This window comes from Crocodylus siamensis, chromosome 6 (genome assembly GCF_052110815.1).
Source record: "Crocodylus siamensis isolate JL-2025a chromosome 6, ASM5211081v1, whole genome shotgun sequence".
In the NCBI taxonomy this organism is placed as follows: Eukaryota; Metazoa; Chordata; order Crocodylia; family Crocodylidae; genus Crocodylus; species Crocodylus siamensis.
The window spans coordinates 166,857-192,176 of record NC_143400.1 but is presented as its reverse complement, the minus strand read 5'-3'; the positions used below and the strand labels follow the sequence as shown (position 1 = coordinate 192,176).

General features: G+C 47.1%; 1 protein-coding gene across 1 annotated transcript in view; it reads right to left on the bottom strand.

The window, feature by feature from the left end:
- The window catches only part of PPP1R37 (protein phosphatase 1 regulatory subunit 37), a 71,086-nt gene extending 47,428 nt beyond the window's left edge, over positions 1 to 23,658 (bottom strand). Inside the window, exons 1-2 of the mRNA XM_090056082.1 lie at positions 23,377 to 23,658; positions 22,909 to 23,077 (exon numbers count right to left, since the gene is read on the bottom strand). Coding sequence (XP_089912208.1) covers positions 22,909 to 23,077; positions 23,377 to 23,508 — 301 coding nt within the window. The 5' untranslated portion in view covers positions 23,509 to 23,658. The remainder of the gene's footprint in view (positions 1 to 22,908; positions 23,078 to 23,376) is intronic.
- Between the last annotated feature and the right edge of the window lie 1,662 nt (positions 23,659 to 25,320).

Sequence of the window (25,320 nt, the reverse complement as noted above, 5' to 3'; positions counted from 1 at the left end):
CTGAAGAGTCCTAAAGCAAAGGTGGGGGACTGCCACCAGTTTAAGAACAAGGAGAAGGACTTGGCAATAGGAGTCAGAGAGACTGCACAGAGTTGGGAGATAGAGGAGAAGAAGTTTGTTGGAATTACAAGCCTTCTTTGAGGCACAGGTGGAGTCATTTGGTGAACCGGGTTCATCTGTCCCACTACAACTGCCCGGGACTTCCCTCTCACACAGGTCTCTGCCTTTCCTACAACCTAGCAGGACAAGGGCAGGCTGGATACAGCTAGATTCCTGTATCACAGCTGAGGTCCTATCACTGTCCTGCAAAGTTCACCCACTCATGCCCACAAGTCCCGGGTCTCAAGAGCAGGAGCAGAACATGCATTTAGAGAGCTCTCCAAACCCGTTTTAAAGACTTCTCTACAGCTTAGTTACACTCGCTGCTGAGAAACTGCCTCTCATTTCATGACAGAATTTCTCTAATTAACTCTCCCTTCCCTCTGATAAAGTTTTGCTCCTCGAGCTCACCCCTGAATCATTTCTGCAGCCCTCCTCACAGCTCCCCGCATCCTTCCTGAGGTGCGGATCCCCGGACTGGATACAACGCTCCGCTTGTTATCTTCCATTGTATACATGGGTGAACCACAACCAGGGAGCCGAGGCACTCTGGGGTGCCACAAGATCTTTTGAAGGGTGCCTCGGGAAGCACCAGCAGATAAATGATGTGAAAGCAGATAAGGGCAGGTTCAGGCTCTCCATGCCTGGCTATTCTTCAGCTTCCACTGCCAGGCCCCTCTGCAAAGGCATAAGCACAGTAATACATTCACTGGTTTTTAAAATGGGGTGCTGCTCAATTCACACAAGCTATGGGGGCTGCCTTGAGTCTGACCAGGTATGCCTGGAGTCTAGGCATGTTGAGAATCACTGCAATACATCAACGACTGCACTAGCCACTTTTGCCACAGCACTGCACAGAGAGCTAAGAAGGGATTTACAGCCGATAACAAATCTTGGAGTCATTGCTTTCCAAGACCGCACCTTCCAGCCTGCGGGGATAAGCTGCACTCTTTCCAGACATGTTACCCGACAAATGCATTCTACTGGTTTGTGACTATGTAAGCATGCAATGCAGGTAGCCAGCAGTAACACTCTTCCTTTGCTATTTGCTCTCCCAAAGACATTAGAAGTTCCTAAATCACTGATTTAAAAAGATATATGTACTGAGGACTAAGAGCCAGTCCTTACAGGACTCCTCAGCAGCTACACTTGGAGAGCTTTCAAGATATCTGATTATTTGGGTAACTCCATACACTACAAGCATTTTAAATCAAAATGTCACATGGTACTAAAACTAATGGCTTGGAGAAACCCAAGTACCATAGTATCAGCACAGCTGTTTGTATCAAACAGACCAGTACCGCTATCAAAGAGGCGGCTGGACTTGTTTGACAACTTCCACCTTCCACCGTTCCATGTGGACTGGCATTGATTATACTTTTAGCCTTTCTGTGCTGATAAGAGTCCTGACTTAACGATTCCTTTATTTCACCTGGGACCCATGTCAGATTAGCCAGCCTACAGTGCTCCAAGTCATCCTGCTCTTGCATATGTTGCAATGTTGGCAGTCACCCAAGCTTTTGGAATTTTCCAGTTTTCCAAGATGTGTTAATTATTAGCATTTGTGGTTTGGATTGCTCCTCTGATAGTTTCTCTATGACTCTTGGGTAGAAGTGACCTAGGTCTGTTTCTTCAAAAAGGTTACAACAGATTCTGCCTTCCATCCTCCTTTGGTTACAGGTGGCAAATGTTCTATTTTGGCAATATCCTCACACGAAGGGAAGAGGAGGAATACAACCTCCAGCTTTGTTCCAAATGCCAAACAAAAACAGCTCCCAAATGTTTCCACTGATTCAACTCCCCTCCAGCAAATTCGCAACCATTGGAGATGCCAAGAGACAATGACTGAACTGTCCGTTTTGCAAGGTTGACACCCTCCCTAGCCAACTGCAAACTACCAGCAGTTTGTCCAGAAGGGGTAAAGCCCAGAAAGACTGAACAAAAGGATTATAATACTTCAAAAGTATTTCTTGCCTTGCAAGATGGAGGTAGTTGTTTGAGGAGACCAGATGAAGAGGGAGGTCTGAAGCAGTTAAGCCAGCTGAGGTAACATCAAGGTACTTGCACACAGCAGACTGCTTTACAATCCAGTTTTCGCAACATGTCTTGTCCCTGCTGTTGAACTAGATACTTCTATTTTAAGGACAGTCAGCTGCAAACTCCCAAGAAAAATAAATACAAGTACAAAATGCTAATGTCAACAGCATGTTGGTGGCTCACCACACTTAAAATATAGGAGAAAAAGTGTGTCAGGACAGCAGGGACGAGATTGGTATGCCATACTTTCTGGCTTCTGGAGGGCTAGGAGAAAACCCGCCAAGAATAAATAAAGTGAGAAGATTGTGTACTGTGAATAAGATGGGTGTGTGGAAGGTTTCAGTGGGATCTGAAATCAGAAGACGATACAATACGAAATGTAAAGGGATAAAATGAAGCAAGAAAAAGAGGGTGTCTTTTGCTGGCGTGAGCTGATCTACTGGCGCCAGCCAGCATGGGGCAGCTAGAATCTCCCTTGCTAGCCCAGTTGTAACGACTGATAAAGTACTTCTCATTCCAATTACTATGAAGGCACAGCCCTTAATAAGGATTGGATCAATGCTATCTATGTAATATAGAGATGGTATTGTTCCAGTATTTAAAACATTTGAGTAAAAGTAGCGGGGCAGATAACAAGCTTTTGTGACCCCAAGTTCACTTCATCAGAGGTTGTGAAAGAGCAGAGTACAAAGAGGAATTCGAATACAATAGGTAGGAAAGCGCCAGGGAGAGGGAGGGAGGGGAGGAAGGGGGCGGGGGAAATGCTGAGGGAGGTATGCAAGCAGAGAATGGAGGAATTGCAAAAGCCAACCCAGGTGTGAGATAAGAATCTGCAGTCCTGTTCAATCCACGCTCCGTACAGCCCACTTTGTGGCTATTTCTTGTTCTGCAATGTCCTGTTCAAACTAGTTTTTCAAAACTTTTCTGCTCAAGAAGAGCAATCCCAAGGTCAGCAATAGTCACCATGTGGAGCAGAACTGCAGCACGTGAATGCCCAATCTCCATCTGCAGATCACAGATGGGATGGAGGCAATCCCTCCCCATCTACTTTACTGGGAACCCCCTACAAACCTCACTTCTTGTACAGCCAAAAACCTGGCTCATACAAAGAGCAGCACTTCTGTACCAGTTGTAGAAGACTTGCTCCCAGTTCATCATCACTGCATCTTATTCCCTGTTGCCCATTTAACCTAAGTAGTTTCATATTTGATCCTTTTACCTCAAATTTTCAGACTATAGGATGTGCTTATACTGTTGCCTTCTGTGAATCTCCTAATGACACTGCAGCAGCCCTTTGTCTACCGAGGGGTGAAGCATAATCCAGGAGAGAACTAAGCAACTGCCTGCTACAAAACTGCTGGGATTTTAGCTTGTGTTTTCATTCCAGTTAACCAATGCTTTAAGAAATTAAAGACTATAGCACTGGGGTAGTGTTTCTTTTTCCTACAAAGCTAAGAGTTCATTCCAAGGCCAAGTCATTCATGTCTCTTCTGAGACCCAAATGTGCATCAAGGAGCTACTGAAGAAAATAAATGCATTTGTCTGAACAGCAAGTCTACTTGGGTTGGAGCTGTGGAAAACACTGCAAGAGTCTCTGAAGTACACGAGCAGCTTCTCTGTTATTTGAGGCAGAGCTACTTGGACAGAGCTCAGTCACCTGTTTAACCTTGGAGGGTTCACTCCTTCCCTTCCCTGCCAATGGCTACTCTCTAGATGTAAAACTGAAGGAGAGTTTATCTGCAGCAAAGCAGCCCAATGTCAATATTGACAAGTACATTTCCTGCTTGCATTCAGTCTTGTGGCTTAATGGCAAATATTTGCCACCATCATAACAATGATTCTACAGCTTTAAAGTTCTCAAAAACACTGGGAGCAAGGCACCGATTCAGTGACAAATAATCTCAGAAAGTCCTTACAGTTCTTCCAAGGGCTCCCAATTGCCATTAGTCAACTGTATGGTATTTGTGGCTCAGCAAGAACAGATTTCCCTTTTTCAAAGGTAAATTGAAACATAAGTGCACTGACACTACTCAACCTATGACCAGGACAGGGCTAGAAGTCTCTGTGCGAGGAAGGATGGAAAGCAAAAGATTCTTGAAACCAGCTGACAGAGGCATAGAATGAAACTAATCTAGACAAACTCACTCTGGAAGTCTAGTACTAGATATCACTAAGCATGATGCAATAATTACTGGACTAAAGCTTCCTAATGATCCCTTTTAATCTAGGAATGCCTTAAGTTATTAGCAAGATGCAATACAAACAAACTTACCGATTAGCATCAGTTAGCAGGAAAAGGCTCAGACCACTGAGCAAGTTGTTTTGCTTCTTGTTTTTAATATCAATATTAACATGTATAAAAAGGAGATGTCACATTTTAAGGTTTCTGAGGGTTTCTTTGTACCTTGGTGTAAACCAGAGTTAATTATGATTTTCTGCATCCAAGTCCCTTATAATTTAAGGCACCACACTCGGGGGTGGGGAGGGACATCCTTCCTGAAATGAAGAGCCCTTTTAGTCAACAAATTAAAAGCTCAAGTACAAATAGCAGGGAAGGAAAAACAAAACAAGCAAGTTGTCATTGCAAATATCTGTTAGGATTGGGGCGGGGCACTAAATAATAAGATGAAGCTACCAGGATTACTTCAGCAAGTCAAGTGGCATTTGATACGACAGTCAACACACACACACAACACACACACACACACACACACACACACACACACTGTTAATCCCTTTAAAAATGTTTTGCGCATTTGGGAAACCTGTTGTATCTTAGCATGTCCCTGGGTGCCAGGTCCATTGCCAGACACCACAAAGGCTTCTAGTGGCAGATTTCAAGTCCTACCTTGCAATGAACCTTAGCTCTAGCTCTCTAACATTAGCTTCCACACAATCTTGCCATGCCTCACTGCTAGAAGCAGGAGCCTTCTGTGAGCAGAAGAGTCTTCTGATCAAGATCCTCCCAGCCCAGGGGTGCTAGGAGCAACTTTTACCTTCCCATTAACAAGCAGCTGTTCTTCCGGAGATGCTTGTCAAAGCCCTAGACTCCACCAGCCCCTCAACCTCTTACCACTGTAGCACAAGAACAACTTTTGAAAAACAACTTTTCTATGGGAAGAAAAGAAGGGCACTAACTACTCATAAGCCAACTTAAAAAACAAGATTATCCTGCATTGCCATTTTTAGCTTATCTAGGTATCACCAAGCCCTCAATTGGTAATGAGATACTAAGGAGAAACACAGCACACCACCAAGCAGTTGGCTTCTCTTTGTAACCCTGGATGCGTCTACCTCCTCTCTCAAACTTCACAGGGCACATTGATTTCTGTTTCAAGGAAATGAACTGGCTCACAGGGACAAAGGAATCTGCCCACATCAACTAATTTGCAAGACCAAGGTCTACAGCAGTTTTCATTTCTCAGCCGCCTTCGGTTTTAAGTTATGTCAATACGCGGGAATTTAGAGTGCTGGAGAGAAAAACCCTGCTCCCCCCTCTTCCCCCCATTCAGTAACTCTAAACAGACTAAATCCAATCCCCATGTGTGGAGAGGCTTGAAAAGAATCAAGCGCATCATCACCTTTAACCTTTGATCTTCCTGTAACAAAAATCTGGCATAGACAGAACCAGAAAAGGAGCCAAGTACCTCACTCATATAAACCTTTCTTTAAGAGTTGCCTTTCTTTAAAAGGGAAACAAAAGATAATGGATGCAGTTGAATTAAAAGTCATATGGAGAGAGCAGGTGCCTGTGGTACTGCAAAGGAAAATAACTATGCAACACTGTCAGTGGAGCAAGACATTTAATTTTGGTCAGAACTAACAGAGCCAGCAGGCCAAACCCCAAGACATTCAGACACACAAAGATGCAGACGGGTACCTAGTCTGCCCAGGTGCTTTGGTAAAATCCCAGTAGATGCCCAATTCCATGAAGCCAAAGATAGCTGAAACTATAAGCCCATCTCATCTACTTATCACTTTAGGCAGGAAAGCATCTCTGAAGTCTGGCCCTAAGATCTTTCTAAATTCTTGCTAGCTCCCATATAGACTGCCCCTTCAGAGATCCTGGCATCCTGCCAATCCCCATTTCACAGCCCACGGTGCTTGCATTAGAAGCACACGCTTGATTACAGGCAGATTCAAGAGCCCACCTTGGCCCCTATTTGCCTCAGCTAGAGCTGATCAGGCTCCAGCCCAGGCAGGGCCAAGGTAAATTCGACTCCGAATGTGACTGACCTTCGCTGGACTAAAGACTGACTGCAGCAATCACTGCCAGTCTCCTGCTCCAGTGAAATTCAAGCATGCAGGCCAGACCTCGCTAAGCCCCAAGAAGAAAGTTGTCTTCACCATATTTCCTGCTGCTTTTAATGTATGAGAAGTTTCCAGTATTCAAACACGCTCTGGGAGCAAATGCAGCTGTCCCTGAAAGGACATGGCTGATCCTGTGACAAGCACATGGTGAAGGAGAGTTCCTTGCTGCCTGGGGAAGCTGCAGCTTGTTATACAGAAAGACGACAAACCACCCAGTCTGATTTGATGTCCAAAGACTCTGCATCAAGGAAAAGATGAAGAAATCTCAGGACAGGAAACTCTTTTTCTAGTTCTGTAGAGCAGTGGTTTGCAACCTTTTTCCATTTGTGGACCAAAAAAAAAGTTTGAATGGAGGTGCAGACCCCTTTGAACTGTAAGTGTGAGTGTTCACATACTTCTGATTGATCACAGAAGTCTTTTGTGGACCTCTTAGACATAGTCTGTGAACCCCTAGGGGCCTGCAGACCACAGGTTGAAAACCACTGGTTTAGAGTACTGCTCCCTGCCACGACCGATCCAGCAAATCCACCGGGTGACCACAACGGTTGAAATGATGGGAACACTAGAAAGCATGTTAGCAGGAAGTCTGCAATTCTGTTTTCCATGGGAAAGGGTAAATAAAAGCCAGATCAGGCAAGCATGTCACAAGCGGTCAGCAAGGAAAGATCAGGACTATGCTGCAGACTGCAAAAATCAAGCATTCAGAAGTAGGAAATGCCAGATCCGGGGTTGCCAGGGGAACTTTAGTTGTGCACCTGCAGGTGCCTCTCGTGTGCACCAAATGACGCAGGTGTTCTGTGGAAACAGTGTGCGATCAAGTAACTGTCCACCCTTGCAGTTCAGGTAGCTCATCCCCATGTGGTGAGGTTACGGAGGCACATTTCAGCTCCCCCCCCCCCGTCTCTTAATTCTTGAGGGCTTGAATCTACCATGTAAAAAGGTCTCTTTTTAAACTTTCTTTGAATGCAGTTTCTTAGGGTGTTGAAGGAACAAGAAGTTCAGCTGCATTATGTTCCACTGAAACAGCCGCTCTCCCTTTTCAGGATGTTGGAGGAGAGTTCATGATGGAGAACAACCATTGTCACTGCAGCACAACCCTCAACCACCTGAGCTCCAGGACTAGGCACCTCATCTGCCAAAAGGAGACAAGTGTCATCCCAGAAAGAGCTCATTCCTGGATCCGAGAACAAATGCGGGGGGGAAACTTACCCAGGAGGAGGAGATGGGGACGACTCCTGCCCCACATAGTATGCATTTGTGATGGAAACTGTGAAATGTAGCAATAACTGAGACACAGAAAACCCATCCTAGCTCTGCTGCCCATGTCATCCCATGGTACAGATAACCTGGAAGCTCCTGGTCCATTGCCTTTTTCAGCACTGGCATAAGCCTGACTTTAGAAGTCTTGCACGTGGTAGCAAGCAACCACAACCTTCCTAAGGAGCATAAGGAAAACAGCAACATTTGACAACTCAGAAAATCCCAGAAGGAAATTTTGTGGGGCTGAGGAAGTGCATTTTCCTAGCCTGAGGGATTCCAAGGGCCTGCTGCAAAACTGGAGCATCTCAAAAAATCATAACACAAAAGCTGTGCAGTGGACAGCACTGGGAAACTACAGCCGTCCTTGCACTTAAAAGTCCCTGTACACCTGTTGCAATGATAGTCAGGAGAGTTCTACCATGACACATCCTCTCTGGATCATAAAGTACATCCTGGAGTATTTTACTTTGTGTTGCAAACACTCAGTGGTTGGGAACATCTAGCAGAGGGAGATCAGCTTGCAGGAGCTGTACCTGGCCACTGGCCCAGAGAAGCTCAGCCACACAAAGCCTACTCTGAGGATCAACGCAAAAAATTTTGTTGAGTCTTAAACCTATGCAGTATTTCCTTTTAATTCTGGAAAGGTTCTTTTCTGGCAGGCTCGGTTAGGAAGGGTGTTTACAGAACTGGAAGAGCGTGTTTGGAAAGCCTTTAGAAAAAAAGATGCAAAGAAGAATGAAGTAGCTTGCATTTATTCAATGTGGCAGGCTCGCGTGTTTGCAACATACAAAAAAGATGGAGTTTTTCCCCAAATCCCTACTCCTACAAAGTCATTAGGCAAAGAAACCTCTCCCACACCTGGAATATCGTCACATGCAGTTTTGATCCTCCCCCTCTCCCACAACCACCACTTCAAAGGACACAGTAAAGTGGGAAAGGGGGGACTGAGAAGAGTGACAAGATAAGCAATGGCATACCCAGGAGAGACTAAATAAACTACTTTTCAGCTCAGAAAATGGGGAGAGATACTAGTGGTCTATAAAATCATGGATGGGATTGAGAAAGTAAAGAAGAATCCACTAGCTGCCATCTCTCACCTTGCTGAACAGAGGGGACATACAAGGACACACAAATGCAAACAAGCTCAGGCAAAAGGAAGTTTAAACAAACAAAGGAAGTTTTTCCACAGCCTGTAATTCACTCCTGAGACTCACCATCATAATGGCTGCAAACCAGGTCTTTCCCCAAACACCCTATCCTCCTCCAAAACCCTCCCTCCACACTTTGGAAAGTTGAGCAGAAGCAGGAGGATGGGCACCAGATAGTTACCACTGCGGGGGAGAAATGGCAGGTGTTACCTGCGTTTTACTTTATTGAGATGCGTTTTGGATTATTACTCTTTAACAAGGAAGAAATTCTCCAGCCCACGTACATGGCTTGGAAGCCTTGAGCGGCCCTGGTAGTCTTCTGGCCTTGAAATCTTGAGCCCTTTGGAGAACATCCAAACTCTGCCATTTGACAGCTGCTACAATCTAGCCTCGCTTCAGAGCCTCAGCCAGTCACCTGCATGGCTCTGGATGTGTTCTTCCCTGATGCTTCACAAGAGGGTGGAGGTGGGGGGTGAAGGGATATAAGGATTGCAGAGAGAAAGGAGACCTGAGGGGGTGGACTACTGCTCTGAAGCAGGACAGAGATGTCCTTGTCTGGCTGTCTCCGAGGAACCAGTCCGAGTGGAGGCTGGGAAGGAATTGCCCCCCCAGATTATCCTGGCAGCTGTTTTTGAGACTGGTCACTATCCTTGAGCAACACCAGGTATGCCTCACAACCCACATCTGGCCCACATCTGGGCACATCTTGCCTTTTCAGTCTCTTGATCATTTCAGCCCCTCCTGCATGCCACAGGCAGAGAACAATTTAGCCTCCCAAGGACCCAAATCCGAGATCATTAGGCCCAACAGAGCTGTGCCTTAGGGACACTAATCAGAGCAGCACAGGCCATTGGACTGGGGGATTTTGGGGTCCTTTCTGACCTTAAACTCTGTGGAACCTTACAGAGTCAGAGAATAACCAGGAATCAAAGCTGCAGAAAAGTGCTTGCACCAGGAGTTGTCTAAAAAAATGCAAAGCAGCCAGATGTTGAACATGCACATTTTGCTTCTCGTTTTGTTAAGGAAATTCGTAGCTTTCATTTACAAGTGCAAGTACAGCACAGACACGTCTCCAAGAAGTAATTCAGGTTTCCATAAAACCCAAGCTATAAAGTCAGAAGCCACAAACCACCCACCAATGTAGCAGAAGCAGCAAATCACACCCAGCCCATCACACACCCAGATGGAAGGGGAAGACACAATGTAGGAGCAGGTAGCCAGGAACAGGTCTCAGCCTGCCACAAGGAGCAAGCCATTCTGGGCACAGCATCTGCAAATTAATCCCAAGCTGCCAGATGGTTTCAACTTGGTTTTTATTTTAAAACACATATTTCTGGGTATCATTTTACAGGGAAACAGTCTGCCAACCAGGTCAATGGTTAAACATGAAACGGGAAAGCTACGTTTTGGAAGGCCATCCATTTTGTTTTCTGGAGGCTGTCAAACATATCAAATTCCAGGACTGCCTTAAACAATACTGAAGAGTTCCTTGCGCACTACACAAATTAAATGTATTCAGGAAAAAGTATTTTCAAATGCAGCCTGTACATGGAGCAAGCAACCTGTTATAATACTTCCCACACTCAGAGGAGCTAGGAGGAAGTCACTTATTCTGGACGGGGGTGCCCCACAAAGGACCACTGCTCAACAGCTTATTCCACTCAACTTTGAAGAGGCTTAAGCATAAAGGCACTGCCTTTCCACACAAGAGGAACAGCACTTCTCTAGGGAGGAAAAAGTTGCTTTATTCTCTGCAAAAACAAAAACAGGCAAGCCTATTAAAGACACTGGCTGGCAACTAACTGGTATCACTCCTTCTGTGCTAGTCCTGCTCCAGGCACTGCCTGGTGGTAGAAGGACAGATAAGGAGATGCAGAAGCCGACATGACTTTCTGGGATCAACAGTGAACTTTGGGCAAATACAACATTTGTCCCCACCCAAAAAGCCAGAAGCAGTGGCTCACATGGTCACAACTCCAGTTCTTTGCTTCCCTTTGGCCATCTTGCAAGACCAAATTTGTCTAGCAAATTGCACCAGCTCAAGGCAGAAATTCATTCTGAAAAAAGGAGAGAGAAAATACCTGATATCAAAGCAACAGGACAGGAAATGCCACAAAACCAGCTCTGCCAGCAAGGTGCTGGTGACTGGGGTGCACTCCAGAAGCAGTCAACCCTTCAAAGTCGTGTAACAAGGTGCACACAATACTGCAAGATAATCACCAGCAGCTCCACATCCTTCACTTGGGGACAGGAAAAAGGGGTTCAGAAAAGTGTGTCCCAAGACCAGCAGACTCCTGCCCGCATCAGAGCAGGTCACTGCATCATGTCTAAGTCTGCCCTGTCATGTCTTCAGATCCAGGCAGCATTCTTCACAACTGCTGCATGTGAGCAAGCCCAGCTACCAAACAGCAGGAAAGCCACAGCAATGCCAGCTCCAGCATGGACAGCACAGGGATCCTGGGCCAGCTTATCTACACCAAAGGTGCGCATTTTGCAAGTGCTGGTTTGGGAGATTCAATCAACTCCTGCCCCTCTGCCAGCTGCAAACCCATGGGCTCCCACGCCATTGCGTGAGGACATCTAAAAAAGTGTGTCCACACATGCAGCTGAGTCCTCAAAAAACATTCAGTCCAGATGAGCCGTGTGTCTCAGCATTACAAGCAACTGAAAGTAGAGTCTTATACAAAGGAAAAACCATTGAGTAATCTTAAATTAATTTGCATCACACCAAACATCTAGAAATGAGGGAGCTAGAAAGCTCCCAGACTTCTGAGAGATTTCCATGTGCTGCCTATGGAAGAATCTCCATCTCCAAGTTCTTAGACTACCTCATTAAATGCATCTTTGTTCCCAAGTCAACAGGGAGTAGACTTCAGCGCTATGTTTTTTTTAATAAAACAGAAGTGAAATACAGACTTCAGAGGCCAGAGTCAGTGGTAGAGACAACAGTGTTTAAACTAGACCTCCAGCTGCACAAGAGCAATCTTTCTAGGTCAAACCTGAATATGCCTGCTACAGAAAAAGTGGGTGGAAGAGAAGCTTTCCTGTAATTTGGCCTGACATCTATCCTAGGCAAATTAATGGAACAGTGATACCAAAGTCTATCAATAAACAATTAAAGGACAAAATAATTAATGCCAAGGTTTCATGGAAAATGATCTCTTTTGACAAGATTACATCTGGTTAGGAAAAGGTTACTGTGCTGACACAGTGCACTTGAGACAGAATCACATGACAGTGAGTAATGAATCTGTACGGTGAAAAAAAAAATCAATACCACAAAAAGGAAGATAAAGAGGGCTGATGAATCTCAGAGTGATATTTCTCCAGCAACAATTCCAGGACCAGTTTGTAGCTCAGCTCTGTTCATTTTTTTCTCCACCAATCTAACAGAAAAACCTCACTGATCAAGTCAATAGGTGACAAATTGACAGGGATCAGGCAACTAATATGCAATGATTCAGATCAAATCAAATAGTATGTATTGTAACACAGTCAAGTGCAAGGAAACACATCTAGGAAAAGGAGACAACATCCATGAAGAATGGGGGGCAATTGCTTGGTAAAAACCAACTGAAAAGGACTTTAAGAGCATTATAGATGACCAGCTGAACATGAACCCCCAGCACAATGTAGTCGCTACAACAATTAGTGCAGTCCTGTTTACACACCAAAATACTGAGCAGGAAAGAGGGTGATGACAGTATAGTTGCATACAGTACTGCAGTGCCTACTTCTGTTGTCCACGCTTCAGCAAGATGGTGAAGCAGTGGAGTTTCACAGAATGATCTGAGTCCTTACAATGAGAAACAAAAGGCACCCAGTCTATCAACTGATCAGAGAAGGTTAAGAGGCAACTCGATCGTGGTCTGTAAGTACCGCTGCAGTGAGAAACATGACATGGGGCTAAGGTAGAGTCACTCCCAAGTACAGCAAGGACTATTTGCTTAATGATTCTGTAGGACCCTCTTCAGAGTACGTGAGCATGAAGCACGAAACCTATATTAAAGAGTCTCTGGAGCTTGATGCACTGAGTATTATTGATGAAGTAGGCAGGCATACTGAGGCCGAGATGAACAAAATGGGTTAAACCTGGTATCTTTGGGAAGGGGTATTTATTTACTTGTTTATTTAGGAGCTCAGGTGCGACAGACTACAGCAGTAGTTCTCAACCTTTTTAGACTCATGGCACTCCTTGCTAGACTTAAGGCACCCCTCAGAAAATGCCAGCTCTTAGTTTTCACTCATTTTTCTGAGCGTAGAAAAGACACCAAAGCAATTCTTCTGTTGCATATAACTCAGAAAGACCACAGCAGATCAGAAAGGGACCCTATCACCATGCATTTTAAGGCAACTCTAGGCTGTTCCTGTGAATCATGTTTGTACACCCAGTGTTGACACTGTGTGGTGCCTTGTAGCAGCCTTAAAAGGATCTCAAGGCACCCTAGTATGCAGTGGCATCCTGGTTGAGCAACACTGGGCACAAAGTCACTGGTGAAGTCTTCCAGTTTGCATTACACTGGTGGTCCAGACAGATGTTCATACTGAGCCCAGATTAACCTTCATCAAGAAATAATGGCTCCACCATGCATTAGGAAATTAAAATAAAGTACAGAAACAGCCATATTACCAATGTAAAGAACAGAAACAAGGGGAAAAAAATAAAGAGCTAGCACCCCAGGGGAAACTCTTTGATTTTAAACCAGAAATCAGTTTTAAGGGTGTGTTCTCGTTTGGTTTACAGACCAGGCAAGTAAATAAAAAATTACTTTGCTCATTTTTCCTGGCACTGTAAGACTGATGTTACTCCACAGGGCAGAGTTGAAAGGTTCGAAGCAAAGTTTACAAGTGAAAAGTGTGTTTCCAACCAAAATAAAATTTAATTACTGCTTCATAATTGCATCTCCAGACCCCCTGAATGCCCTCCTCAGATATGACCTGGGAGGTTAGATAGGCATCTGGCTGCAGTCATCTGAACCCAGCACACTTTCCTGCCTATGCAGGGGGCCAGACTCAATGATCTATTGAAGTCCCTTTGACCCTGCCACCCCCAGTGCTCCTTCCTGCCCATGGCAGGGGGTCGGACTAGATGATCTGTCTAGGTCCCTTCCGACTCACTGATTCTACGAATCATCTGTGACCTGCCCCAACATCCATAAAAGAGCCAACTGTGACTTTAAAAGTGATCAGTTACAGAAGATAAAGATGCCACCCAGAGCTGGAGTCACACTGGAGATGCTTCTAGTGACATATGCACAAAAATCTGTTAAGTTAAAAACTTCAAAGCCCAGGGCCTGAGTCAGAAATACATCCTCAAGGCCATCTGTACCACCTTGACTCTGCTCCCTCTGGTACAACAGTATTTTCTAGCCTGCCCAATCACGTACTTGTTTGGCGCTCAATGAGGACACTGTTTAGGCATTAAAGCAGCTTTCAGTTTTTATCACCGTTAGCCACTGGTTGTGTGGCTGCTGCCTTGGTGTAATCTGGAGGAAAGTCTAGGCTGCAGGAGAACTGTCTGAAGGCAGAAAAAGATGTGCTAACTGAAGTGGCATCAGCTGTGGCCGAATGTGCCCAAGGACAGCGGATGTGCATTTCCAACACAGAAGCATGTCACCTGCTGTCGCTTCAGGACAACAGGTGCCAGGTCCTCCCAGGGCTTGAGGGACCATGAAGTAAACAGACATCTGCCACTAAACAGCAACACAAACAGATACAACTTGTCACAGCCACGGACATCTGTTTGCTTGGCCTTTGTGCCACCATAAAAATGTTTATGGCAGCACAGAGGCGAGGTCTGTGTCCACCCTTACTGGCAGAGGTATACACCCTATCATGCCCAACGGAGAGATGGCACTTGACAGTGCACTGTACTCTCCACCCCACCTCAAGCTGGGTGCCATACTGAGAATCACAAGTAGGGACCTCCGCAGGGGCACTGTGCTCAGGTTCCTACAGCTACTCCGTGGCAGAGACACAGAATCCAGTTCTTTGTGGGGTTCCGACGCACAGCCCAGGTTCCCCAACACCAGGGACCAACTGTGCCAGGCAGCCTTTGTCTGGGGAGACGACAAAGTAAAAGACAAGCCGATATAAGCAGGAAGGAATCTTATCGCACGGTCAGGCTGACAGGGACAGTCAGGGGTCTGGACTTCTTCCGTAGCTGGGGGGGTGTAGCCCTCTTTCTCGGATTACTCCAGGGTATTTTAGCAACCCTTGCAACAATAGAACATTGGCCACCATCGTCCCTTGGCTTTACCCATGACAGGTTGGGGGTGCTATGCCTTGTGGTTGTGCAACAGGGGCACCTGCATAGTTTTAATAATAGTTTAGAGAAATAGAGGATTTGCTTGGGATGGTTTGGATAGGGATGATTCTCCCTCAGGCAAGGGGCTGGACTAGACAACCTCTGCAGATCCCTTCCAGCCCTATTTTTGAGGCAGTGATATGTTTTCATATCATAAAACCCTCCTGGATAACACCTGATGGTGGGGCCACACTGCACAGACTAACCGGTCTACCCCTTCTTCTACATCTCATTCAACAACTGTCTCCCACCTGTGACCTCTTTCTTTCCACCTTTTTTCCCTTCCCCCCCCACAGTTAGTGTTCTCATTTCCTAAGATGTTAACTAAATGTCAGTAGCCTACACTCCCACAGAATTCAAATACACAAAAAAATACCTGAAGAATAGCAAGACAGGTACAGGCAATCTCACAACACCAGGAAAGGACTAGATTTAAAGCAGTGATTCTCAACCAAGGTGTCATGACATCCTGAGGTAACCCAGAGATTTCAAGCAGGAATCCTTATTGTTAAAAGCACTCTGACCTGTTGCAGTTTTCCAAGTATTTTGAAACAGAAAAATTGTTTTGTAATTTTTCCACAGTCAAAAAAATCAAGTGAAAATTAAGACCTGGCATTTCATAGAATCACAGAAAATGCAGGCTGGAAGGGACCTCCAGAGGTCACATCTAGTTCAACTGCCTGCTCCAAGCAGGACCAGCCCCAACTACATCATCCCAGCCAAGGCTTGGTCTACCCAGGTCTTAAAAACATCCAGAGATGGAGGATCCCACCACCTCTCTAGGTAGCCTGTTCCAGTGCTTCACTACCCTCCTCATGAGAAAGTTTTTCCTAATATCCAACCTCAACTTCCCTGGCTGCAACTTGAGCCCATTGCTCCTTATCCTGTCATGTGCCACCACAGAGAACAGGGTGGCACCCCTTTTCCAAGAGGCACTTTGATTCTAAAAAGGTTGAGAACCACTGATTGAAAGACCAAAAAAGCAGTTTCACATATCAGAATTGGAGGATCCAAAACAGAGTCAGGATGCTTATTCCGTATTTCCAAATTCCTACATCTCCAGGCATGTCAAAGCCCCCAAAGCAGGTAAACTTCCACAAGACTATGCACAAACAAACTGTTATGCACTTTGAAAGGGGAATCTGTGGCACTAGAACATAAGGTGTTTACTGTAATGATGGCATTATTTTGTTGAATTCAGCATGAAAATAAATGTTTGCATTTAAACTGACCTGAATCGTTAACTACCCTTCTGCTGCATCATAACATTGGACAAGACAGAGCTAGTTTAACTCAAAGTCTTCGTTTTGAACTATAAAGCACCAAATAATTTGTTCCTTAGCTACAAAGAAGGCCACCTCTACACATGCAATACAAACCAGATGTGATCAGCTAAGACAAATTAATTTTGGAAACAGAGGTGTGTGATCTGTCAAATTAGCACTGATCTTTATTTAGAGCAGAATACCAAGGAAATTATGAGCCCTGTGAAGCTGGGAATGAGCTAGCTTTCATCTCAGCTCTTCCAGCCAGGAGAATTACTGCACGGAAGTAAAATTAATAGGTTAGAACAAACAGCAGACAGAATGCAGGGAGTGGTTACCTGTAAATGATGCGGCACATCTACAGAAAAATGCATGCAAGAGTTCAGGTGCCAAATTAGTGATTACAACGATGAAGAACTTGCACCACATTCCACAGACATGGCATGAAACAAGCAATCCCTCCCAAGGACTGAAACACAAGAGTACACAAAAAGCAGTCATAAGACAGTAAAAGACGTGTTAGAGAACCTGGAAAAGACTGCCAGAGAGCAAGATATTGGAGGGGGTGGGAAAGGTTGACAGGAGACACCAGAGACCAAACCCTCTTGCTAACATGCTGCCTGCTAGAAAGGTCAGAAAAGATTAAGACCCAGTGGCCTGCTCTCACAAGGTACCTTCATTTGCTACTGTCATTTTCCTGCAGTAACCTAGAGGCACTTTGGCAGACACAACTTTTTGTACAAAACAGGTATTTTAATCAATTCCAATCATCTCTGTTCTCAAGGAGCTTATTTTAGACAAACTGGCATTTAAGAGAACATCTCCTGGGATAACCTTTAACCTTAGAGAACGTCTTAATAGCTGGGTTCAGAAAACAAGCCCAGCAGGTATTCTCAGGCAAAAAGAAAACAAAAAAGCCTGACAACTACTTGTTTCACTTCAAGAACACTTGACAGCTCTTTTAGCACAAGTCCATCTTCTCCCAACTTGGTTAAACCAGTACAACCCTCTCATATAAACACCTAAGGTGATAGCCTGGTATTCCCCAATAGTGCAGGGACAGTACAGAAGACACAGAGTAAATGCCTAAAACTACTCTTTTCAGTGGCCCTAGCCATATAGTTACAGAGCTTCCCTGTAAAGATCCCCAGCAGGAGGGAAAGAACTATTTTCCCCACTGTCTTGCTTAGAGAAGGTCATTATTGCCAGTGTAGTGGAAGAGTCTCATGGACAGTCCCTGTTTGGGCATCTACCTACCATTTTTCAGATGCATAAATTCACAGCTTGGGGTGGACACATTGGTGTTTATAAACAGAATAAAGTAAGGAAACAAAGGCTGGTTAACAGTCACACTGTTCTGGAAAGTACAAGTGTCTCTGATTATGCGCAAGAGGGATAGGGTCTGCCTGCATATCTACTAAATCAAACATCTCTCTGTTCTTGCTGATGTATCCAAGTTAAAACAAAAATGCTGTAATCCAACAAGCCACCCAGAAAGGGAAGTGTCATAGAGGCAGGGGAAATCTGCCCCATACAAACTCTGCACTATGCCTCAGATCAGAAGATCCTTTCACAGAATTCAGAATGTCATGAAAAGAATAAATTAAGAAAGTTTAAGTAAATTTGGTATCAAGTACTTATGGAGGGGGAAGGGAAGAAAATCAAAGACAGGAAAAGTCACTCTTGGAGGATAAGAATTTCTCAACATCGTTACTACTTAAAAACAGCTGCTCCTAGAAGACCAGGAGTGGAGGAAGCCGGAAAGACAAACATTAAAGATCCAGGAGATGTACAGATAAGCAAGTCACTCACTCAGCAATGAGCTAAAGCAACAAAAGATGACACGACACTTTTAAAACGGTAATGTAAGGGCGATGTAGCAAAGATGGTCCAGAGACAATGCCAGAGGCAAGGATCTCTTAGGTCAATTTCTTTTATTGGGTCAACTAGGTAGTTGGGATAGAATTAGACAAGCTTCTAAATACAAGACATTCTTCCTCAGGTCTGATCAGGAGCCAAATGCAGCATTAAACACTGCATTTACTTGTTTTTAACATAAGCCCCTGGCTCCCATTTAACAAGGGGAAAAAGCCCCTCTTCAAATCGAGTATGAGGGTGGTGGGGCAGGAGGCTGCCCTTACCCAGGGTTGGGGTCATAGATGCAGCTGCTGTCTCTCCCTCCCTCTGCACCCCCCCATCCTCTTGCCCCATTCCCCCCCCATCCTAACTTTAGCCTCTGCTCCCCTTACCCTTGTTCTGTGCCAGCAGGCTTCATCCACACCAGATCTACCTTTCAAATTAAATATTTCTCCCTACCCCAACATTTATCCCCTGGACATATTTCCAGCAGTATTCACACCCCTCAAGACTAAACAAACCCCTCTTCTCATAGGTAGCTTCATAAGGCCCAGTGGCCCACAGGACACAGCTCTCCTTGTCTATCGGCCCTTTTGTCTATTTCTTGCAGGTTCCCCACTTGCTCTCCACATCCTGTCTGAAAGGCGCATTTATCCAAGCAGAGCAGAGTGACAGCCCTTCCCTTCCAGGTTTTTTCTTTTAACTTGGGATGCAAATTCCTGAAAAAACTGATGCCATTGACTTAAAATAATTCAATGCCTTATTCACATTCAAATCTGCTAGCTCCTCAGTCCAGTCACCCTCCCTAGCCAATTCCTGCAGTTTCTGAAAGTTTGCTTTTCTGAACCCATGGCCCCTAGTTACAGACCTCTCTCTGTCCCTGCATCCATTTCAAATCAACTGAGTCACCTAATGAGAATCCAAAATCATTTTCTATAGCCAGATTTTCTATAAAATCCTCACCGTTTCCTAAAATTGCACTCTTGGCTCAGTGACCATTGGGTAAAGATGCCAGTCAGCTAGCTCATCCAAAATTACCTGGAAACACCACAGTGTTCAGTCATGTTACCAGGTGCCATGGGATCCTTTAGAACAAGCGTTAAAGCCACCAACTTGTCAAACATCATCCCACTTCTGCACAGTGGTCAGACTAGCCAGCTTGCATTTGCTAAGCCCAGCCCAACTTCAAGTTGAATCCTAATCAAAAAAGGGCTCTAGAGTTTCCCTCATGCTGTTCTTGTTTGCTCCCCACGCTTCCTCCCACTACTGAGAGAGGATTCACTGTCCTTCTAATGCTAAGTCCTATGATTTCTGACAGGAAATAGTTGGGACATTGGCCAATAAAGGCAGAGCCTCCCACACAGCAGTAACTCCAGAAGAACTGTCACTTTCATTACTCTCCAACGTCTGGAAGAGGCAGAGCTAAACCCTCCTAACAGGTAGCAAGGGTGGATCAAGATACACATCCCAGTTCAGACCTCCCTCGACTCTTCAGTTCAGTAAGGCTGTACAGGCAATGGGAAGAGATGAAAGGTGTAAGGAATGCACCTGTCAGCTGGATGCAGGAGTGGTGAGCAAATGCAAAGCCTCTATATTAACTCCTAACTCACTTCAGAGACTATAGCAGGGAAAGAGGCTCTGCACACTTATACATAATCACAGCAGGCTTGAGAGATACAAACCATCACATTCAGATCAGCAGGATTCCTTCCCTCCCTTGCATCCCAGCACTACAGGCCAGATCCAAGGAAGCACAGAGGCATAATACAGGTGCCTAAATCCAAACAAGCGACCCACCAAACCTCCGTCTAATCACTGATGCACCTATATTTTTGCCAGAAAGATTCTGCTACTGCATATACTCAGAAGTCCTGGCCTCTCAGCCAAGCAGATCGTTTCAGTACCTCTCTCATCTGCTTGGATTCACAAACTGTGTCCCCATGCCTAAGTCTCCGAAAGGATCAGACCCCCTAGGTATCCTCTGAACAGCTTAGCACCCACTGTGAGCACTGGTATTTAGGACATAGCACCCACTGTGAGCACTGGTATTTAGGACAAAACAAAGTGGCAGCAGAATCTCCTTTGCACGTAACAGCCTGAGGATTCGAGCAGTCCCCACGAAGTGGCAGCCCCTCGATAGAGACCCTCAACCCAACGGGAGGTCAAACTGCAGTGGAAAGCCTCTAACCTACAAGTTGCAGGGTACGCTGGGATGGGTCACGCTCCACCTCTCCTGACTGATGCTGCTCCGTGGTGCAGAATGGAATGCAGGATACCGAAAGCCAGCGGTGCAGCAAGGGGAGCATGATTCACCAGTAACAAGGGCACTACTCTGGGAGGAAGGAGTTCTGGGTTCCGGGCTGGCCCCTAAGACTCCTCACGCATTTCACCCTTGATTAAAGCATCCAACATTCCCTACTTGCTGTGCAGTCCTCGAGCCAGGCACCTAAGAGTCTGGTGCAGCAATACTCCGGATCGCTTTGTGAACCTGGCGCTCTGTGCCTGCAACACCCAGGGAGCTCATTTGCTCTGTTTCCAACCTGCCCCATGACTGCTAGGAGTTCAGCCAGCCAAAGACAACTTATCTGCCCTAAGTAGGTCTCTTGCACGATATGCTCTGACATAATTTTTAACTTAACTGTTAGTCCCTTCCTATCAGTACAGTGGCACCAGTGCAAGCATCATATCTTTAATCGCAGTGCTGCCCACCCAACCATGCCAGGACAAGAGCCGGGGAAATGAACAGCTGACCATTCCATATACATCCACCCCATGGCGCCGTTGTACTCTACCATAGTCTGTTTCCTGTTCACCGCTTTATTGAGCACAACAGAAATTAGCAGAAACAAAACCTTCATCTTAACATGACTCCCAGGAATGCAGTTATTATACAAAGTAAATTAAAAGGAACAGTCACTTAAAATGTACTGATTATTTTTGTTGTCAAAAAAATGTTAAGATCATTCCATTACTCCCCCCCCATTGCACTTCTTCATAATGATGCCTGCTGCTGCAGTAACTAAAAAAATTAAATATTTCATCTGTAAAATGTAAGCTTGTCACTCAAAAGGCAAGTTACCCATTTACATTTATGTAAATCCAGCAAGATTTATGAAATGCAAGAGATATCTTCAGGCCTGAAGTATCATTATCCCCTCCAAGAATCTGACCCAGTTTTCAAAAGCCAAGTAACACTTTTATTTACGGAAGAATAAGTTACAAGTCTTCAACATTTCGTCCATACCACGGCAGAAGAATACGAAGAACATCAATAAAATTACATATATGGTGAAAAAAAGTTTTAGGCCACTAGGAACCAATCCGACTCTTTGTTGTAAACACAACAGAGATTAGCAGAACTCAGTACTGTTAATACCACCCCTGTACGGGATGACCCGTCTCTGTCCCTCTCTCGTTAAATCTACATTTAGAAATGCTGACAGAATTTCTCTAAGCAGCACTCCTTGATGCACTTCCCTCACGGAGCATGCCCAGTAACAACAAGCACAGGACAACATACCTGAGCACATCAAAAACCAAGCAGTCCTATTTAGTTTGGGGAAATTAATTACAATTTCACAAGCACCAGGTTTATTAGCCAGAGGCTGTCAGTGTTCAACAACAGAGAAGGTAAAGAGTGTTTCAGAAAGACTTCTTTTTAAAAAGCAAAGCTAGGAAGAGAATGCAACTTCTTTGTAATTGGTTCAAAATGCCACCATTTCTAAGATGCAACACCCTGACCTTTTGCACCTCTGCTTCAAACAGCTTCCCTCAAAATCCATTCCCAGAACAAGGAGGTGAAGTTATCCTGGTCAGACAGTCTGACATTCCATTAACACCGAGCACATGCAGGAAGCAAACAGTAAGGGCACCGACTACACTGTGTACACCATCTAGTTGATAAAAATTATTTTAAAAAGTTAAAACCACGCAACACATTATTTGAAGGTAACATTAGCTTTACATGATTTCAAACTGCTTTACAGAACTGACTGTTCCGTTAGCAGTGACTGCTGGGTAAGCACACTGGCTTTTAATAACAGTAGCAGTTCTCTTTTTGTAGCACTGATGGGGTTCAATAATTATAAAGCTGGGAGGTCAATGAGGCGTTTGCTTTTCTGTAAATGAGCTAAGCAAAATAGAGAAAAACAGGACAAGAGAGAGAGACCAGCATGAGAGGTCTTAAGAACGGGGTTTTATTCTTACAAACCACCAGTTACAACAGAAGTTGTACAACTCTCCCCGGATGCAAGAATGCATCTTATAAAACATCCACCTCTGCTTAAAAGCTCAGCACACCACCAGCAAACACCAGCTCAGGGTTCACTTGGGACTGCTAAAGCCACACGACTGGGCACATCTGCACAAAGTCTGTGCGCAGCTCCACAAACCAACCCATCCGTTTTTCCACCAGCTAAAACAAGCCTCAAACTGCATCAGCCTGTGTAGGAATGAAGCACTTGCAACATTTTCTAGCAACCCGGGGAAATCTCCGGCTCTAACAAACAATTTGGGAAGTTTGTGCCCTGCTGTGCATTGAACCCAACAGCGGAGACAAGAGCAGCCTCCTATGGGGCTACAGCAGCCATGCACTTGAGCCGAGTTTGGCAGATTGGGACCGTACCGTGCCTCCAGGGGTCTTTGGGCTCCACAGCCCCCGACACAATGTCCTCGTCGCAAGGAAACGTCACCCGCTTCGCACCAGGCTTGAGTTTGCCATCCTCGGCGGGGGGAGAAGCCTGGGCCGGCTGGACCAGGTCCCCACCTGGGCTCTCCGCATCCAGAGAACAGTTCTGAGAGGGAAGAGATGTGGCTGGTCCTCACACAGGGGTGGAGGGGCTGGCACTGGAGCTCCCTCCTCACCCTTGGGGCACCCCCTGGCAGCAGCCACCTGAGGCAGGCCCTTCCCTGCACCCTGCAGGAACCCCTGAGCCTGTCCCAGAGCCCCCTGAGCCTCCAGGGGAACCCCAAAGCCTCCCTGACCCCATCCCAGAGCCCCACTGACCCCCCTCGGGGGAAACCCAGAGCCCCCGACCCCCTTGGGGAGCCCCAGAGCCTGTCACAGAGCCCCCCTGTCCCCGGGGCCCCGCACCGGCGCCTCGTCCTCCCCGGGCGGCAGTGGCAGCAGGTTGTCGCCGGGTCGCGCGGCCGCGGGCTCCTCGGGGCCCGTCGCGTCCCCCGGGGCCCGGTCCCCCTGCGCGGGGGGGCCCCGCGCGCCCTCCATGGCCGGCGCCGGCTGTGCGCGCTCAGGCGGGCCCGGGCGGCATGGCCGGGCCGGGGCCGGGGCCGGGTGTGGGACGGCACTCGGGGGTCGCGGCCCGTCCGCACCGGGCCCGGGAAGGCGCTGCAGCGAGTACGCCAGCGGCCTGCCCGTCCGCACCCGCACTTTCCACGCGGGCTCGCGCCGCCGCACGTCCCGCCGCACTACTGCCCGCGGCGCTCCGGGAGGACGGGCGTGGGTGGGAGGGAGGCCGGTAGGGGCGGGGCCCGTGCTCGGGGGCCGCGGGGAGTGGAGGCGGCCGGTGGCGAATCGGCGGCGACGGTTGCTCAGCCCTTGACGGCGGCAGTCGCCCGGCGCAGCAGCTGAGCGCTCCGGCACAGCACTTTCGCCGCGGAGGTGGGGGCTGCCTGCCGCCCTGCGGAGACGAAAGGAGCGGCTCCGCCACTTGACCGTACGGGGGCAGGCCCAAGGATGCCCCACAACAACGGGAACCCCCCCCAAAGAGGGGTGGGGGAGAAGGCACGAATTTGCTGCTGCGAACACGCGGCCTCACGCAAGCACACGTCACACACGCAGAAGCCGGGTGCCGGCGGGGCCCTTTAAGGAAGGGGGTGGGGTCTGTGCCTGGCGTTTTTCTGCGCATGCGTCGCGTGGCCTGGGGCGGCAGTTCCTGGTTGGGCGCCCACGTGGAGTCGCGGCTCCCGCGCGCGGTTCTTCGCCGGGGCCCGATCCCTTCCGGCTCCAAACAATGAACGTGCCCCTTTGTGTCCCTCGCCCCCGCGTGCTCCTCTCCGGGCGGAGCCGAAGGCACCAAAAGGTGCGCGTTGCTTAGTGTGACCCTCTGCATCCGGGTCGTTTTCATTTTGACTTCACACAAATCTAGCAGCCGAGATCAAAAAAAAAAAAAGGATCCGTGGGCCCAGTTTTGGTGACCATTGACGTGCGCTTGGGTTCACCAGGGTTCCCGCTGCGAGAGGCGCCCAAGCGGCAAAGCCTGCCCGGACCGGTCCCGCACCCCGCGGTGCAGGAGACCGCACAGCAGATGCGGCTCCAGAGGAAGGGACCAGGGGACGAATCGGGGTCGTAGACCATGTGGAGGGAAGGGGCCTCAGAGGTCACGTCTAGTCCAGCCCCTGCGCCAAGCAGGACCAGCTCCAGCTGCATGGTCCCAGACAAGGCTTCGTGGAGCCAGGCCTTAAACACCTCCAAGGATGGAGACTCCTCCGCCTCTCGAGTCCCAGTGAAGTGGGGCAGGAAGAGAAACTGGTCGCAGGACATGAAGGACAAGCCATGGTCTGGCTTGCTGCCGGCACTGCGATTACGGGAGGGAAGTGGCAGGAGCTGTGCAGTGCAGTAGGACAGTTAGGGGCAGCGTGAGAGAAAGTGCAGCCAGGGAAGTTGAGGATGGACATTAGGAAAAACTGTCACCAGGAGGGCGGTGAAGCAGTGGGACAGGCGCCCAGAGAGGTGGTGGAGTCTCCGTCCTTGGAGGTGTTTAAGATCTGGCTCAACAAAGCCTTGGCTGGGATGATGTAGTTGGGGCTGGTCCTGCTTGGAGCAGGGGTTGGACTAGATGTGACCTCCTGAGTCCCCCTCAACCTTCATTGTCTCTGCAGGAGGGGTTGTGCTGGAAAATTAAATAAAGCTTGCTGTCAGCTGACCAAGCTTGCTGTCAGCTGAGCACGGAGGGGAAAATATCTTGATGTCTTGTATGAAATGAGAGGTGTTGTCTCAGCCAAAGGCCTTGCTTTGAACTGAAAGATGGCCTGGATTGGCCTGGAACAGTACAGTTGCTAAAACTCCTCCCAAACTTGG